The sequence below is a fragment of the Mobula hypostoma genome, chromosome 10 (assembly GCF_963921235.1).
Source record: "Mobula hypostoma chromosome 10, sMobHyp1.1, whole genome shotgun sequence".
Taxonomy (NCBI): Eukaryota; Metazoa; Chordata; class Chondrichthyes; order Myliobatiformes; family Myliobatidae; genus Mobula; species Mobula hypostoma.
Window position 1 is genome coordinate 17,134,093 of NC_086106.1, and position 19,671 is coordinate 17,153,763.

Consider the following 19,671-nt stretch of genomic DNA (forward strand, 5'->3'; position numbering starts at 1 on the left):
GACCCCTCTCCCCCCTGACCGTCACTGACCCCTCTCCCCCTGACCGTCACTGACCCCTCTCCCCCCAACCGTCACTGACCCCTCTCCCCCTGACCGTCACTGACCCCTCTCCCTGTCTCTGACCGTCACTGACCCCTCTCCCTCTGACCGTCACTGACCCTCTCCCCCTGACCGTCACTGACCACCTCTCCCTGTCTCTGACCGTCACTGACCCCCTCTCCCTGTCTCTGACCGTCACTGACCCCTCTCCCCCTGTCCGTCACTGACCCCTCTCCCCCTGACCGTCACTGACCCCTCTCCCCCTGACCGTCACTGACCCCTCTCCCCTTGTCCGTCACTGACCCCTCTCCCTCTGACCGTCACTGACCCCCTCTCCCTCTGACCGTCACTGACCCCTCTCGCCTTGTCCGTCACCGACCCCTCTCCCCCTGACCGTCACCGACCCTCTCCCCCGTCCGTCACTGACCCCTCTCCCCCTGACCATCACTGACCCCTCTCCCTGACCGTCACCGACCCCTCTCCCCCTGACCGTCACCGACCCCTCTCCCCCGTCCGTCACTGATCCCTCTCCCCTGACCGTCACTGACCCCCTCTCCCTGACCATCACTGACCCCTCTCCCTGTCTCTGACCGTCACTGACCCCTCTCCCACTGACCGTCACTGACCCCCTCTCCCTGACCATCACTGACCCCTCTCCCCCTGACCGTCACTGACCCCTCTCCCTCTGACCGTCACCGACCCCTCTCCCTGTCTCTGACCGTCACCGACCCTCTCCCCCTGACCGTCACTGACCCCTCTCCCTCTGACCGTCACTGACCCCTCTCCCCCTGACCGTCACTGACCCCCTCTCCCTGTCTCTGACCGTCACTGACCCCTCTCCCCTTGTCCGTGACTGACCCCTCTCCCCCTGACCGTCACTGACCCCTCTCCCTCTGACCGTCACTGACCCCTCTCCCTCTGACCGTCACCGACCCCTCTCCCTCTGACCGTCACTGACCCCTCTCCCTCTGACCGTCACCGACCCCTCTCCCCCTGACCGTCACTGACCCCTCTCCCTCTGACCGTCACTGACCCCTCTCCCTCTGACCGTCACCGACCCCTCTCCCTCTGACCGTCACTGACCCCCTCTCCCCCAGACCGTCACTGACCCCTCTCCCTCTGACCGTCACTGACCCCCTCTCCCCCAGACCGTCACTGACCCCTCTCCCTCTGACCATCACTGACCCCTCTCCCCCTGACCGTCACTGACCCCCTCTCCCCCAGACTGTCACTGACCCCTCTCCCCCTGACCGTCACTGACCCCTCTCCCTCTGACCGTCACCGACCCCTCTCCCTCTGACCGTCACTGACCCCTCTCCCTCTGACCGTCACTGACCCCTCTCCCCCTGACCGTCACTGACCCCCTCTCCCTGTCTCTGACCGTCACTGACCCCTCTCCCCCTGACCGTCACTGACCCCTCTCCCTGTCTCTGACCGTCACTGACCCCTCTCCCCCAGACCGTCACTGACCCCTCTCCCTCTGACCGTCACTGACCCCCTCTCCCCCAGACCGTCACTGACCCCTCTCCCTCTGACCATCACTGACCCCTCTCCCCCTGACCCGTCACTGACCCCCTCTCCCCCAGACTGTCACTGACCCCTCTCCCCCTGACCGTCACTGACCCCTCTCCCTCTGACCGTCACCGACCCCTCTCCCTCTGACCGTCACTGACCCCTCTCCCTCTGACCGTCACTGACCCCTCTCCCCCTGACCGTCACCGACCCCTCTCCCCCTGTCCGTCACTGACCCCTCTCCCCCTGACTGTCACTGACCCCTCTCCCCCTGACCGTCACCGACCCCTCTCCCTCTGACCGTCACTGACCCCCTCTCCCCCAGACTGTCACTGACCCCTCTCCCCCTGACCGTCACTGACCCCTCTCCCCCTGTCCGTCACTGACCCCTCTCCCTGTCTCTGACCGTCACTGACCCCTCTCCCCCAGACCGTCACTGACCCCTCTCCCTCTGACCGTCACTGACCCCTCTCCCTCTGACCGTCACCGACCCTCTCCCTGTCTCTGACCGTCACTGACCCCTCTCCCTCTGACCGTCACTGACCCCCTCTCCCCCAGACCGTCACTGACCCCTCTCCCTCCGACCGTCACCGACCCCTCTCCCCCTGACCGTCACCGACCCCTCTCCCCCTGACCGTCACTGACCTCTCTCCCTCTGACCGTCACTGACCCCTCTCCCTGTCTCTGACCGTCACTGACCCCTCTCCCCCTGACCGTCACTGACCCCTCTCCCGCTGACCGTCACCGACCCCTCTCCCTCTGACCGTCACCGACCCCTCTCCCTCCGACCGTCACCGACCCCTCTCCCCCTGACCGTCACTGACCCCTCTCCCCCTGACCGTCACTGACCCCCTCTCCCTGTCTCTGACCGTCACTGACCCCTCTCCCTCTGACCGTCACTGACCCCTCTCCCCCTGACCATCACTGACCCCTCTCCCCCTGACCGTCACTGACCCCTCTCCCCCTGACCATCACTGACCCCTCTCCCCCTGACCGTCACTGACCGCTCTCCCCCTGACCATCACTGACCCCTCTCCCCCTGACCATCACTGACCCCTCTCCCCTTGTCCGTCACTGACCCCTCTCCCCCTGACCGTCACTGAGCCCTCTCCCTCTGACCGTCACTGACCCCTCTCCCCCTGACCGTCACTGACCCCTCTCCCCCTGACCGTCACTGATCCCTCTCCCTCTGACCGTCACTGATCCCTCTCCCCCTGACCGTCACTGAACCCTCTCCCCCTGACTGTCACTGACCCCTCTCCCCCCAACCGTCACTGACCCCTCTCCCTCTGACCGTCACTGACCCCTCTCCCTGTCTCTGACCGTCACTGACCCCTCTCCCCCCAACCGTCACTGACCCCTCTCCCCCTGACCATCACTGACCCCTCTCCCCCTGACCGTCACTGACCCCTCTCCCTGTCTCTGACCGTCACTGACCCCTCTCCCTCTGACCGTCACTGACCCCTCTCCCCTTGTCCGTCACTGACCCCTCTCCCCCTGACCGTCACTGACCCCTCTCCCTGTCTCTGACCGTCACTGACCCCTCTCCCCCCAACCGTCACTGACCCCTCTCCCCCTGACCGTCACTGACCCCTCTCCCCTTGTCCGTCACTGACCCCTCTCCCCCTGACTGTCACTGACCCCTCTCCCTGTCTCTGACCGTCACTGACCCCTCTCCCCCCTGACCGTCACTGACCCCTCTCCCCCTGACCGTCACTGACCCCTCTCCCCCCAACCGTCACTGACCCCTCTCCCCCTGACCGTCACTGACCCCTCTCCCTGTCTCTGACCGTCACTGACCCCTCTCCCTCTGACCGTCACTGACCCTCTCCCCCCAACCGTCACTGACCCCTCTCCCTCTGACCGTCACTGACCCCTCTCCCTGTCTCTGACCGTCACTGACCCCTCTCCCCCCAACCGTCACTGACCCCTCTCCCCCTGACCATCACTGACCCCTCTCCCCCTGACCGTCACTGACCCCTCTCCCTGTCTCTGACCGTCACTGACCCCTCTCCCTCTGACCGTCACTGACCCCTCTCCCCTTGTCCGTCACTGACCCCTCTCCCCCTGACCGTCACTGACCCCTCTCCCTGTCTCTGACCGTCACTGACCCCTCTCCCCCCAACCGTCACTGACCCCTCTCCCCCTGACCGTCACTGACCCCTCTCCCCTTGTCCGTCACTGACCCCTCTTCCCCTGACTGTCACTGACCCCTCTCCCTGTCTCTGACCGTCACTGACCCCTCTCCCCCCTGACCGTCACTGACCCCTCTCCCCCTGACCGTCACTGACCCCTCTCCCCCCAACCGTCACTGACCCCTCTCCCCCTGACCGTCACTGACCCCTCTCCCTGTCTCTGACCGTCACTGACCCCTCTCCCTCTGACCGTCACTGACCCTCTCCCCCTGACCGTCACTGACCACCTCTCCCTGTCTCTGACCGTCACTGACCCCCTCTCCCTGTCTCTGACCGTCACTGACCCCTCTCCCCCTGTCCGTCACTGACCCCTCTCCCCCTGACCGTCACTGACCCCTCTCCCCCTGACCGTCACTGACCCCTCTCCCCTTGTCCGTCACTGACCCCTCTCCCTCTGACCGTCACTGACCCCCTCTCCCTCTGACCGTCACTGACCCCTCTCGCCTTGTCCGTCACCGACCCCTCTCCCCCTGACCGTCACCGACCCTCTCCCCCGTCCGTCACTGACCCCTCTCCCCCTGACCATCACTGACCCCTCTCCCTGACCGTCACCGACCCCTCTCCCCCTGACCGTCACCGACCCCTCTCCCCCGTCCGTCACTGATCCCTCTCCCCTGACCGTCACTGACCCCCTCTCCCTGACCATCACTGACCCCTCTCCCTGTCTCTGACCGTCACTGACCCCTCTCCCACTGACCGTCACTGACCCCCTCTCCCTGACCATCACTGACCCCTCTCCTCCTGACCGTCACTGACCCCTCTCCCTCTGACCGTCACCGACCCCTCTCCCTGTCTCTGACCGTCACCGACCCTCTCCCCCTGACCGTCACTGACCCCTCTCCCTCTGACCGTCACTGACCCCTCTCCCCCTGACCGTCACTGACCCCCTCTCCCTGTCTCTGACCGTCACTGACCCCTCTCCCCTTGTCCGTGACTGACCCCTCTCCCCCTGACCGTCACTGACCCCTCTCCCTCTGACCGTCACTGACCCCTCTCCCTCTGACCGTCACCGACCCCTCTCCCTCTGACCGTCACTGACCCCTCTCCCTCTGACCGTCACCGACCCCTCTCCCCCTGACCGTCACTGACCCCTCTCCCTCTGACCGTCACTGACCCCTCTCCCTCTGACCGTCACCGACCCCTCTCCCTCTGACCGTCACTGACCCCCTCTCCCCCAGACCGTCACTGACCCCTCTCCCTCTGACCGTCACTGACCCCCTCTCCCCCAGACCGTCAGACCCCTCTCCCTCTGACCATCACTGACCCCTCTCCCCCTGACCGTCACTGACCCCCTCTCCCCCAGACTGTCACTGACCCCTCTCCCCCTGACCGTCACTGACCCCTCTCCCTCTGACCGTCACCGACCCCTCTCCCTCTGACCGTCACTGACCCCTCTCCCTCTGACCGTCACTGACCCCTCTCCCCCTGACCGTCACTGACCCCCTCTCCCTGTCTCTGACCGTCACTGACCCCTCTCCCCCTGACCGTCACTGACCCCTCTCCCTGTCTCTGACCGTCACTGACCCCTCTCCCCCAGACCGTCACTGACCCCTCTCCCTCTGACCGTCACTGACCCCCTCTCCCCCAGACCGTCACTGACCCCTCTCCCTCTGACCATCACTGACCCCTCTCCCCCTGACCGTCACTGACCCCCTCTCCCCCAGACTGTCACTGACCCCTCTCCCCCTGACCGTCACTGACCCCTCTCGCCTTGTCCGTCACCGACCCCTCTCCCCCTGACCGTCACCGACCCTCTCCCCCGTCCGTCACTGACCCCTCTCCCCCTGACCATCACTGACCCCTCTCCCTGACCGTCACCGACCCCTCTCCCCCTGACCGTCACCGACCCCTCTCCCCCGTCCGTCACTGATCCCTCTCCCCTGACCGTCACTGACCCCCTCTCCCTGACCATCACTGACCCCTCTCCCTGTCTCTGACCGTCACTGACCCCTCTCCCACTGACCGTCACTGACCCCCTCTCCCTGACCATCACTGACCCCTCTCCCCCTGACCGTCACTGACCCCTCTCCCTCTGACCGTCACCGACCCCTCTCCCTGTCTCTGACCGTCACCGACCCTCTCCCCCTGACCGTCACTGACCCCTCTCCCTCTGACCGTCACTGACCCCTCTCCCCCTGACCGTCACTGACCCCCTCTCCCTGTCTCTGACCGTCACTGACCCCTCTCCCCTTGTCCGTGACTGACCCCTCTCCCCCTGACCGTCACTGACCCCTCTCCCTCTGACCGTCACTGACCCCTCTCCCTCTGACCGTCACCGACCCCTCTCCCTCTGACCGTCACTGACCCCTCTCCCTCTGACCGTCACCGACCCCTCTCCCCCTGACCGTCACTGACCCCTCTCCCTCTGACCGTCACTGACCCCTCTCCCTCTGACCGTCACCGACCCCTCTCCCTCTGACCGTCACTGACCCCCTCTCCCCCAGACCGTCACTGACCCCTCTCCCTCTGACCGTCACTGACCCCCTCTCCCCCAGACCGTCACTGACCCCTCTCCCTCTGACCATCACTGACCCCTCTGCCCCTGACCGTCACTGACCCCCTCTCCCCCAGACTGTCACTGACCCCTCTCCCCCTGACCGTCACTGACCCCTCTCCCTCTGACCGTCACCGACCCCTCTCCCTCTGACCGTCACTGACCCCTCTCCCTCTGACCGTCACTGACCCCTCTCCCCCTGACCGTCACTGACCCCCTCTCCCTGTCTCTGACCGTCACTGACCCCTCTCCCCCTGACCGTCACTGACCCCTCTCCCTGTCTCTGACCGTCACTGACCCCTCTCCCCCAGACCGTCACTGACCCCTCTCCCTCTGACCGTCACTGACCCCCTCTCCCCCAGACCGTCACTGACCCCTCTCCCCCTGACCGTCACTGACCCCTCTCCCTGTCTCTGACCATCACTGACCCCTCTCCCCCTGACCGTCACTGACCGCTCTCCCCCTGACCATCACTGACCCCTCTCCCCCTGACCATCACTGACCCCTCTCCCCTTGTCCGTCACTGACCCCTCTCCCCCTGACCGTCACTGATCCCTCTCCCTCTGACCGTCACTGACCCCTCTCCCCCTGACCGTCACTGACCCCTCTCCCCCTGACCGTCACTGATCCCTCTCCCTCTGACCGTCACTGATCCCTCTCCCCCTGACCGTCACTGAACCCTCTCCCCCTGACTGTCACTGACCCCTCTCCCCCCAACCGTCACTGACCCCTCTCCCTCTGACCGTCACTGACCCCTCTCCCTGTCTCTGACCGTCACTGACCCCTCTCCCCCCAACCGTCACTGACCCCTCTCCCCCTGACCATCACTGACCCCTCTCCCCCTGACCGTCACTGACCCCTCTCCCTGTCTCTGACCGTCACTGACCCCTCTCCCTCTGACCGTCACTGACCCCTCTCCCCTTGTCCGTCACTGACCCCTCTCCCCCTGACCGTCACTGACCCCTCTCCCTGTCTCTGACCGTCACTGACCCCTCTCCCCCCAACCGTCACTGACCCCTCTCCCCCTGACCGTCACTGACCCCTCTCCCCTTGTCCGTCACTGACCCCTCTCCCCCTGACTGTCACTGACCCCTCTCCCTGTCTCTGACCGTCACTGACCCCTCTCCCCCCTGACCGTCACTGACCCCTCTCCCCCTGACCGTCACTGACCCCTCTCCCCCCAACCGTCACTGACCCCTCTCCCCCTGACCGTCACTGACCCCTCTCCCTGTCTCTGACCGTCACTGACCCCTCTCCCTCTGACCGTCACTGACCCTCTCCCCCCAACCGTCACTGACCCCTCTCCCTCTGACCGTCACTGACCCCTCTCCCTGTCTCTGACCGTCACTGACCCCTCTCCCCCCAACCGTCACTGACCCCTCTCCCCCTGACCATCACTGACCCCTCTCCCCCTGACCGTCACTGACCCCTCTCCCTGTCTCTGACCGTCACTGACCCCTCTCCCTCTGACCGTCACTGACCCCTCTCCCCTTGTCCGTCACTGACCCCTCTCCCCCTGACCGTCACTGACCCCTCTCCCTGTCTCTGACCGTCACTGACCCCTCTCCCCCCAACCGTCACTGACCCCTCTCCCCCTGACCGTCACTGACCCCTCTCCCCTTGTCCGTCACTGACCCCTCTTCCCCTGACTGTCACTGACCCCTCTCCCTGTCTCTGACCGTCACTGACCCCTCTCCCCCCTGACCGTCACTGACCCCTCTCCCCCTGACCGTCACTGACCCCTCTCCCCCCAACCGTCACTGACCCCTCTCCCCCTGACCGTCACTGACCCCTCTCCCTGTCTCTGACCGTCACTGACCCCTCTCCCTCTGACCGTCACTGACCCTCTCCCCCTGACCGTCACTGACCACCTCTCCCTGTCTCTGACCGTCACTGACCCCCTCTCCCTGTCTCTGACCGTCACTGACCCCTCTCCCCCTGTCCGTCACTGACCCCTCTCCCCCTGACCGTCACTGACCCCTCTCCCCCTGACCGTCACTGACCCCTCTCCCCTTGTCCGTCACTGACCCCTCTCCCTCTGACCGTCACTGACCCCCTCTCCCTCTGACCGTCACTGACCCCTCTCGCCTTGTCCGTCACCGACCCCTCTCCCCCTGACCGTCACCGACCCTCTCCCCCGTCCGTCACTGACCCCTCTCCCCCTGACCATCACTGACCCCTCTCCCTGACCGTCACCGACCCCTCTCCCCCTGACCGTCACCGACCCCTCTCCCCCGTCCGTCACTGATCCCTCTCCCCTGACCGTCACTGACCCCCTCTCCCTGACCATCACTGACCCCTCTCCCTGTCTCTGACCGTCACTGACCCCTCTCCCACTGACCGTCACTGACCCCCTCTCCCTGACCATCACTGACCCCTCTCCCCCTGACCGTCACTGACCCCTCTCCCTCTGACCGTCACCGACCCCTCTCCCTGTCTCTGACCGTCACCGACCCTCTCCCCCTGACCGTCACTGACCCCTCTCCCTCTGACCGTCACTGACCCCTCTCCCCCTGACCGTCACTGACCCCCTCTCCCTGTCTCTGACCGTCACTGACCCCTCTCCCCTTGTCCGTGACTGACCCCTCTCCCCCTGACCGTCACTGACCCCTCTCCCTCTGACCGTCACTGACCCCTCTCCCTCTGACCGTCACCGACCCCTCTCCCTCTGACCGTCACTGACCCCTCTCCCTCTGACCGTCACCGACCCCTCTCCCCCTGACCGTCACTGACCCCTCTCCCTCTGACCGTCACTGACCCCTCTCCCTCTGACCGTCACCGACCCCTCTCCCTCTGACCGTCACTGACCCCCTCTCCCCCAGACCGTCACTGACCCCTCTCCCTCTGACCGTCACTGACCCCCTCTCCCCCAGACCGTCACTGACCCCTCTCCCTCTGACCATCACTGACCCCTCTCCCCCTGACCGTCACTGACCCCCTCTCCCCCAGACTGTCACTGACCCCTCTCCCCCTGACCGTCACTGACCCCTCTCCCTCTGACCGTCACCGACCCCTCTCCCTCTGACCGTCACTGACCCCTCTCCCTCTGACCGTCACTGACCCCTCTCCCCCTGACCGTCACTGACCCCCTCTCCCTGTCTCTGACCGTCACTGACCCCTCTCCCCCTGACCGTCACTGACCCCTCTCCCTGTCTCTGACCGTCACTGACCCCTCTCCCCCAGACCGTCACTGACCCCTCTCCCTCTGACCGTCACTGACCCCCTCTCCCCCAGACCGTCACTGACCCCTCTCCCTCTGACCATCACTGACCCCTCTCCCCCTGACCGTCACTGACCCCCTCTCCCCCAGACTGTCACTGACCCCTCTCCCCCTGACCGTCACTGACCCCTCTCCCTCTGACCGTCACCGACCCCTCTCCCTCTGACCGTCACTGACCCCTCTCCCTCTGACCGTCACTGACCCCTCTCCCCCTGACCGTCACCGACCCCTCTCCCCCTGTCCGTCACTGACCCCTCTCCCCCTGACTGTCACTGACCCCTCTCCCCCTGACCGTCACCGACCCCTCTCCCTCTGACCGTCACTGACCCCCTCTCCCCCAGACTGTCACTGACCCCTCTCCCCCTGACCGTCACTGACCCCTCTCCCCCTGTCCGTCACTGACCCCTCTCCCTGTCTCTGACCGTCACTGACCCCTCTCCCCCAGACCGTCACTGACCCCTCTCCCTCTGACCGTCACTGACCCCTCTCCCTCTGACCGTCACCGACCCTCTCCCTGTCTCTGACCGTCACTGACCCCTCTCCCTCTGACCGTCACTGACCCCCTCTCCCCCAGACCGTCACTGACCCCTCTCCCTCCGACCGTCACCGACCCCTCTCCCCCTGACCGTCACCGACCCCTCTCCCCCTGACCGTCACAGACCCCTCTCCCTCTGACCGTCACTGACCCCTCTCCCTGTCTCTGACCGTCACTGACCCCTCTCCCCCTGACCGTCACTGACCCCTCTCCCTCTGACCGTCACCGACCCCTCTCCCTCTGACCGTCACCGACCCCTCTCCCTCCGACCGTCACCGACCCCTCTCCCCCTGACCGTCACTGACCCCTCTCCCCCTGACCGTCACTGACCCCCTCTCCCTGTCTCTGACCGTCACTGACCCCTCTCCCTCTGACCGTCACTGACCCCTCTCCCCCTGACCGTCACTGACCCCTCTCCCCCTTACCGTCACTGACCCCTCTCCCCCTGACCGTCACTGACCCCTCTCCCCCTGACTGTCACTGAACCCTCTCCCCCTGACCGTCACTGACCCCTGTCCCCCTGACCGTCACTGACCCCTCTCCCCCCGACCGTCACTGACCCCTCTCCCCCTGACCGTCACTGACCCCTCTCCCCTTGTCCGTCACTGACCCCTCTCCCTCTGACCGTCACTGACCCCTCTCCCCCTGACCGTCACTGAACCCTCTCCCCCTGACTGTCACTGACCCCTCTCCCCCCAACCGTCACTGACCCCTCTCCCCCTGACCGTCACTGACCCCTCTCCCTGTCTCTGACCGTCACTGACCCCTCTCCCCCCAACCGTCACTCACCCCTCTCCCCCTGACCGTCACTGACCCCTCTCCCCCTGACCGTCACTGACCGCTCTCTCCCTGACCATCACTGACCCCTCTCCCCCTGACCATCACTGACCCCTCTCCCCCTGACCGTCACTGACCGCTCTCTCCCTGACCATCACTGACCCCTCTCCCCCTGACCATCACTGACCCCTCTCCCCCTGACCGTCACTGACCCCTCTCCCCCTGACCGTCACTGACCGCTCTCTCCCTGACCGTCACTGACCCCTCTCCTCCTGACCGTCACTGACCCCTCTCCCTCTGACCGTCACTGACCCCCTCTCCCCCTGACTGTCACTGACCCCTCTCCCCCTGACCGTCACTGACCGCTCTCTCCCTGACCGTCACTGACCCCTCTCCCCCTGTCCGTCACTGACCCCTCTCCCCCTGTCCGTCACTGACCCCTCTCCCCCTGACCGTCACTGACCGCTCTCTCCCTGACCGTCACTGACCCCTCTCCCCCTGACCGTCACTGACCGCTCTCTCCCTGACCATCACTGACCCCTCTCCCTCTGACCGTCACTGACCCCTCTCCCCCTGACCGTCACTGACCCCCTCTCCCTGTCTCTGACCGTCACTGACCCCTCTCCCCCTGACCGTCACTGACCCCTCTCCCTGTCTCTGACCGTCACTGACCCCTCTCCCCCTGACCGTCACTGACCCCCTCTCCCCCTGACCGTCACTGACCCCTCTCCCCCTGTCCGTCACTGACCCCTCTCCCTGTCTCTGACCGTCACTGACCCCTCTCCCCCAGACCGTCACTGACCCCTCTCCCTCTGACCGTCACTGACCCCTCTCCCTCTGACCGTCACCGACCCTCTCCCTGTCTCTGACCGTCACTGACCCCTCTCCCTCTGACCGTCACTGACCCCCTCTCCCCCAGACCGTCACTGACCCCTCTCCCTCCGACCGTCACCGACCCCTCTCCCCCTGACCGTCACCGACCCCTCTCCCCCTGACCGTCACTGACCTCTCTCCCTCTGACCGTCACTGACCCCTCTCCCTGTCTCTGACCGTCACTGACCCCTCTCCCCCTGACCGTCACTGACCCCTCTCCCTCTGACCGTCACCGACCCCTCTCCCTCTGACCGTCACCGACCCCTCTCCCTCCGACCGTCACCGACCCCTCTCCCCCTGACAGTCACAGACCCCTCTCCCCCTGACCGTCACTGACCCCCTCTCCCTGTCTCTGACCGTCACTGACCCCTCTCCCCCTGACCGTCACTGACCCCTCTCCCTCTGACCGTCACTGACCCCTCTCCCCCTGACCGTCACTGACCCCTCTCCCCCTTACCGTCACTGACCCCTCTCCCCCTGACCGTCACTGACCCCTCTCCCCCTGACTGTCACTGAACCCTCTCCCCCTGACCGTCACTGACCCCTGTCCCCCTGACCGTCACTGACCCCTCTCCCCCCGACCGTCACTGACCCCTCTCCCCTTGTCCGTCACTCACCCCTCTCCCTCTGACCGTCACTGACCCCTCTCCCCCTGACCGTCACTGAACCCTCTCCCCCTGACAGTCACTGACCCCTCGCCCCCAACCGTCACTGACCCCTCTCCCCCTGACCGTCACTGACCCCTCTCCCTGTCTCTGACCGTCACTGACCCCTCTCCCCCCAACCGTCACTGACCCCTCTCCCCCTGACCGTCACTGACCCCTCTCCCCCTGACCGTCACTGACCCCTCTCTCCCTGACCATCACTGACCCCTCTCCCCCTGACCATCACTGACCCCTCTCCCCCTGACCGTCACTGACCGCTCTCTCCCTGACCATCACTGACCCCTCTCCCCCTGACCATCACTGACCCCTCTCCCCCTGACCGTCACTGACCCCTCTCCCCCTGACCGTCACTGACCGCTCTCTCCCTGACCGTCACTGACCCCTCTCCTCCTGACCGTCACTGACCCCTCTCCCTCTGACCGTCACTGACCCCCTCTCCCCCTGACTGTCACTGACCCCTCTCCCCCTGACCGTCACTGACCGCTCTCTCCCTGACCGTCACTGACCCCTCTCCCCCTGTCCGTCACTGACCCCTCTCCCCCTGTCCGTCACTGACCCCTCTCCCCCTGACCGTCACTGACCGCTCTCTCCCTGACCGTCACTGACCCCTCTCCCCCTGACCGTCACTGACCGCTCTCTCCCTGACCATCACTGACCCCTCTCCCTCTGACCGTCACTGACCCCTCTCCCCCTGACCGTCACTGACCCCCTCTCCCTGTCTCTGACCGTCACTGACCCCTCTCCCCCTGACCGTCACTGACCCCTCTCCCTGTCTCTGACCGTCACTGACCCCTCTCCCCCTGACCGTCACTGACCCCCTCTCCCCCTGACCGTCACTGACCCCTCTATCCCTGACCGTCACTGACCCCTCTCCCCCTGACCGTCACTGACCCCTCTCCCTCTGACCGTCACTGACCTCTCTCCCCCTGACCGTCACTGACCCTCTCCCCCTGACCGTCACTGACCCCTCTCCCCCTGACCATCACTGACCCCCTCTCCCTGTCTCTGACCGTCACTGACCCCTCTCCCCCTGACCATCACTGATCCCTCTCCCCCTGACCGTCACTGACCCCTCTCCCTCTGACCATCACTGACCCCCTCTCCCTGTCTCTGACCGTCACTGACCCCTCTCCCCCTGTCCGTCACTGACCCCTCTTCCCCTGACCGTCACTGACCCCTCTCCCCCTGACCATCACTGACCCCTCTCCCCCTGTCCGTCACTGACCCCTCTCCCTCTGACCGTCACTGACCCCTCTCCCCCTGACCGTCACTGACCCCTCTCCCTGTCTCTGACCGTCACTGACCCCCTCTCCCTCTGACCGTCACTGACCCCTCTCCCCTTGTCCGTCACCGACCCCTCTCCCCCTGACCGTCACCGACCCTCTCCCCCGTCCGTCACTGACCCCTCTCCCCCTGACCCCTCTCCCCTGACCGTCACTGACCCCCTCTCCCTGACCGTCACTGACCCCTCTCCCCCTGACCGTCACTGACCCGTCTCCCCCTGACCATCACTGACCCCTCTCCCCCTGACCGACACTGACCCCTCTCCCTCTGACCATCACTGACCCCTCTCCCCCTGACCGTCACTGACCCCTCTCCCCCTGACTGTCACTGACCCCTCTCCCTGACCGTCACTGACCCCTCTCCCTCTGACCGTCACTGACCCCTCTCCCCCTGACTGTCACTGACCCCTCTCCCTGACCGTCACTGACCCCTCTCCCTCTGACCGTCACTGACCCCTCTCCCTGACCGTCACTGACCCCTCTCCCTCTGACCGTCACTGACCCCTCTCCCCCTGACCGTCACTGACCCCCTCTCCCTGACCGTCACTGACCCCTCTCCCTCTGACCGTCACTGACCCCTCTCCCCCTGACCGTCACTGACCCCTCTCCCTGACCGTCACTGACCCCTCTCCCCCTGACCGTCACTGACCCCTCTCCCTCTGACCGTCACTGACCCCTCTCCCCCTGACCGTCACTGACCCCTCTCCCTGTCTCTGACCGTCACTGACCCCTCTCCCCCTGACCGTCACTGACCCCTCTCCCTGTCTCTGACCGTCACTGACCCCTCTCCCTCCAACCGTCACTGACCCCTCTCCCTCTGACCATCACTGACCCCTCTCCCTCTGACCGTCACTGACCCCTCTCCCCCTGACCGTCACTGACCCCTCTCCCTCTGACCGTCACTGACCCCTCTCCCCCTGACCGTCACTGACCCCTCTCCCTGTCTCTGACCGTCACTGAACCCCTCTCCCCCTGACCGTCACTGACCCCTCTCCCCCTGACCGTCACTGACCCCTCTCCCTGTGACCGTCACTGACCCCTCTCCCCCTGACCGTCACTGACCCCTCTCCCTGTCTCTGACCGTCACTGACCCCTCTCCCTCTGACCGTCACTGACCCCTCTCCCTCTGACCGTCACCGACCCCTCTCCCTCTGACCGTCACTGACCCCCTCTCCCCCAGACCGTCACTGACGCCTCTCCCCCCAGACCGTCACTGACGCCTCTCCCTCCGACCGTCACCGACCCCTCTCCCCCTGACCGTCACCGACCCCTCTCCCCCTGACCCTCACTGACCCCTCTCCCCCTGACCGTCACTGACCCCTCTCCCTCTGACCGTCACTGACCCCTCTCCCTGTCTCTGACCGTCACTGACCCCTCTCCCTCTGACCGTCACTGACCCCTCTCCCCCGACCGTCACTGACCCCTCTCCCCCTGACCGTCACTGACCCCTCTCCCCCTGACCATCACTGACCCCTCTCCCCCGTCCGTCACTGACCCCTCTCCCCCTGACCGTCACTGACCCCTCTCCCTGTCTCTGACCGTCACTGACCCCTCTCCCCCCTGACCGTCACTGACCCCTCTCCCTCTGACCGTCACTGACCCCTCTCCCTGTCTCTGACTGTCACTGACCCCTCTCCCCCTGACCGTCACTGACCCCTCTCCCTCTGACCGTCACTGACCCCTCTCCCCCTGACCGTCACTGACCCCTCTCCCTCTGACCGTCACTGACCCCTCTCCCCCTGACTGTCACTGACCCTCTCCCCCTGACCGTCACTGACCCCTCTCCCTCTGACCGTCACTGACCCCCTCTCCCTGTCTCTGACCGTCACTGACCCCTCTCCCCCTGACCGTCACTGACCCCCTCTCCCTGTCTCTGACCGTCACCGACCCCTTTCCCCCTGACCGTCACTGACCCCTCTCCCCTGACCGTCACTGACCCCTCTCCCTCTGACCGTCACTGACCCCTCTCCCCCTGACCGTCACTGACCCCTCTCCCCCCTGACCGTCACTGACCCCCTCTCCCTCTGACCGTCACTGACCCCTCTCCCCCTGACCGTCACTGACCCCTCTCCCTGTCTCTGACCGTCACTGACCCCTCTCCCCCTGACCGTCACTGACCCCTCTCCCTCTGACCGTCACTGACCCCTCTCCCTGTCTCTGACCGTCACTGACCCGTTTACCCCTGACTGTCACTGACCCCTCTCCCCCTGACCATCACTGATCCCTCTCCCCCTGACTGTCACTGACCCCTCTCCCCCTGACTGTCACTGACCCCTCTCCCCCTGACTGTCACTGACCCCTGTCCCTCTGTGCGCTCCACAGGAGCAGGACAACCTGACGGACGCGGAGGAGCGCTGCGACCAGCTGATCAAGAACAAGCTGAACCTGGAGGCGAAGGTGAAGGAGCTGGGCGAGCGGCTGGAGGAAGAGGAGGAGGTGGGGGCAGAGCTGACGGCCAAGCGCCGGAAGCTGGAGGACGAGTGCTCGGAGCTGAAGAAAGACATCGATGACCTGGAGCTCACCCTGGCCAAGGTGGAGAAGGAGAAGCACGCCACCGAAAACAAGGTGAGGCCGGGTCGGGGAATTGGGGGGGAACTACTCCTGAGTACGTGGGTGGGGGGAACGGAGGGGTTGGAGGGGAAGAGCAGAAGGGGCAGGGGAGAGGGGGAAGGAATGGAGCAGGGCAGAGAGGGCAGAGGGGAAGGAAGAGAAGAATGGGAGAAGGAGGAGGGAGGACTGAGGGGCAGAGGGGAGGTTAGACAGCGAGGGGGAGGGTGCAGAGGCTGTAGCGAGTGGCGGAGGGGTTGCAGGGAGAAAGGAGTGGGTCACAGTTGAGGGGAAGAGTGAGGTGGAGGGTGTTGAAGAGTCAGGGGAGAGAGAGGGTGGTGTGGAAGGGAGGGTCAAGCGGCTGGTGATGGAGTCTGATCCCATACCCCATCCCCCAACCACTGGTGTCCCCCTTGGTCCACCATCCAAGTGGGGAACCCCTCCCCTCCCCTCTCTTCCCCTTCCCTCTCCTCCCCGCCCCTTCCCTCTCCCGATCTTCTCCCCCTGGGTCTCTGGTTCTCTCCCTCCTCTGTGAGACCCCCTGACCCTCTGTTGCCCTCCGCCCTGCCGCTGTCCAGGTGAAGAATCTGACGGAGGAGATGGCTAGCCAGGATGAGGTGATTGCCCGGCTGACCAAGGAGAAAAAGGCACTGCAGGAGGCGCACCAGCAGACGCTGGACGACCTGCAGGCCGAGGAGGACAAAGTTAACACTCTCACCAAGGCCAAGAGCAAACTGGAGCAGCAGCTGGACGACGTGAGTAACGCAGCCCCCGCCCCTCCCACCTCACCGCGTCGGGTCAGGGGGCAGGAAAGACCTGGGACACTCCTAACCTGTGAGCTCTCACCCCTGACCACGGACCCCGGATGCTGCCCAACAATCCCTGTAACCTCTGTGCCTGGATCTGACCCCTGACCTTGGATCTTGAACCAGTGACCCTGATCTTGGACTCAGAGACCATGGCTCCTGACCTTTGTTACTGACCCTGCAACCTCTGACCATGATTCCAGCTCTGTGACCCTTGAGACTTGACCCTGGATCCTAAATCTGCAACCCCTAAACCCCTTGACCATTCCTGGCCTGACCCCCGTGACTTTGATCCATGACCCAACCTTTAACTCCTGCCCTGTTTATGACTAACCCCATGAACCATGCAACTGACCTCTAACCTCTAACCCCGCTCAAGCCTGCAGGACAACTAATTGTAATCTTCCTCTGTAAAACACGCCAGGAGGGTGGTGGTGATATTGGGGAGATAGGGCAGGGAACAGGAACGAGGCTGATTCCCTCTTCATTTTTTCATCATCCTTCCCCCCCCAAACCCCTTCTCTCCATCTCCCACATTCCCCTTCTCTCCCCTCCCCCTCCCTCCCCTCTCTCCCCTCCCCCTCCCTCCCCTCCCCTCTCTCCCCTCTCCCCCTCCCCCTCTCTCCCCTCCCCCTCCCTCCCCTCCCCTCTCTACCCCCTCTCCCCCTCTTTCCCCCTCTCCCCCTCTTTCCCCCCTCTCCCCCTCTCTCTCCCCTCCCCCTCTCCCCCTTCTCTCCCTCTTTCCCCCTCTCCCCCTCTCTCCTCTCCCCCCTCTCACCCCTCCCTCTCTCTACCCCCTCTCCACCCTCTACCCCCTCTCCTCTCCTCCCCTCCCCTCTCTCCCTTCCCCCTCCCCTCCCCCTCTCTTCCTCTTTCCCCCTCTCCCCCTCTCTCCCCTCCCCCTCTCTCCCCCCTCCCCTCCCCTCTCTCCCTTCCCCCTCCCCTCCCCCTCTCTTCCTCTTTCCCCCTCTCCCCCTCTCTCCCCTCCCCCTCTCTCCCCCCTCCCTCTCTCCCTTCCCCCTCTCTCCCCTCCCCCTCTCTCCCCTCTCCTCCTCTTTCCCCCTCTTTCCCCCTCTCCCCCTCTTCCCCTCTCTCCCCTCCCCCTCTCTCCCTCTCTCCCCCCTCCCTCTCTCCCCCCTCCCTCTCTCCCCCCTCCCTCTCTCCCCCTCCCTCTCTCCCCCTCCCTCTCTCCCCCTGCCCTCCCTCCCCCTCCCTCTCTCCCCTCTCCCTCTCTCCCCTCTCCCTCTCTCCCCTCTCCCTCTCTCCCCTCCCCCCTCTCTACCCCCTCCCCTCTCCTCCTCTTTCCCCCTCTCCCCCTCTTCCCCTCCCCCCTCTCTACCCCCTCCCCCTCTCCTCCCCTCTCTCCTCCTCTCTCTCCCCCCTCTCCTGCTCGCTTCTCTTCCCCATCTTGTCCCCCCGCCACCCCGCCCCTGTCCTGGCACAACTGCTCGGTCTCTACCCCGCAGCTGGAGGGCTCTCTGGAGCAGGAGAAGAAGGTGCGGATGGACCTGGAGCGAGTGAAGAGGAAGATGGAGGGGGATCTGAAGCTCTCGCAGGAGTGTGTGATGGATCTGGAGAACGACAAGCAGCAGCTGGAGGAGAAACTCAAGAAGTGAGGGTCCTGTCCTGAGGCCACTTCGCTGCCCTGTGTCCCTCCAGCCCTATACTCCTCCTCCCCCTCACTCAAAACCCGCCCTCTTTACTCTCAGATCTCCCTCAACCCCTCTGCTCCACCGGATTGACACAAGCTGATAGGGTGACTGAGAGGTGTATGGTGTGTTGCTTTCACTAGTTAGGGACTGAGTTGTGGAGCCGCATGGTAACGTATAAAACTCTGGTTAGACCACATCTGGAGTACTGCCGCCTCGTGATAGGAAGGATGTGGAAGCTTCAGAGGGGGTTTGCCAGGATGCTGCCTGGATTAGAGAGCATGTCTTATCAGATAAGGTTGAGAGAGCGAGGGCTCTTTGGAGTGAAGGAGGATGAGAAGTGACTTGATAGAGGTATTTAAGTTATAAGGGGTATATATAGAGCGGGCAACCATTCTCTTTTTCCCAGGGCAGACATGGCCAATACCAGAGGGTGGAGCTTTAAGGTGATTGGAGGGAAGTATTGGGGGGGGACGACATCAGAGGTAATAACATTACACGTATGTACACAGTTGGGCTGAGAAGTGGCAGGTGGATTTCAATGCCCAGTGTGATGTCCTACACTCCGAGAGATGTTTTCACAAGTTTGACACCAGCTGGGCGGCTGCAGGAGCTCAGGGTAGGTTTCAAGATCCTCACAGACCCTGATGTACACGTCCGTATTTGGATAGCAAATGGGTTCCAGTCAATTGGGACACATCGGGACCGGTACATTTTGGCCCATTTAAGTGGCTGTCCCAATCAGCTAAAATTTCATGGAAATACTTAAAAAAGTATTAAAAAAGAACAAACTATGTAATAAATTGCATACTTAAATATAGAAAAATGAGAACTCTATGAGCTGTACTACATCACTATAAAGTGCATATTAGTCCCTAATTGCTGTCGGCTGAGGAATTCATCCACTGTATGTAATGAATAAAATCAGTGCAGACTCCTAGTGTAGATAACAGACTCTCTTCATACAATGCTATCAAGCATCAAGCATCCTCCAAACCTTCATTTTCAATGTCACAATCACGACGATTGTTGATACCTTCAATTGCTTCGTAGTTTCTGACTTGTTGAGGTAGTGA

The 19,671-nt window shown here is 64.2% G+C and overlaps 1 protein-coding gene across 1 annotated transcript in view; it reads left to right on the forward strand.

Annotated features, from left to right (window-relative positions):
• LOC134352691 (myosin-7) overlaps positions 1-19,671 on the forward strand; it is an 87,198-nt gene that overhangs the window by 50,055 nt on the left and 17,472 nt on the right. Inside the window, exons 23-25 of the mRNA XM_063060080.1 lie at positions 15,916-16,158; positions 16,719-16,895; positions 18,413-18,558. Coding sequence (XP_062916150.1) covers positions 15,916-16,158; positions 16,719-16,895; positions 18,413-18,558 — 566 coding nt within the window. The remainder of the gene's footprint in view (positions 1-15,915; positions 16,159-16,718; positions 16,896-18,412; positions 18,559-19,671) is intronic.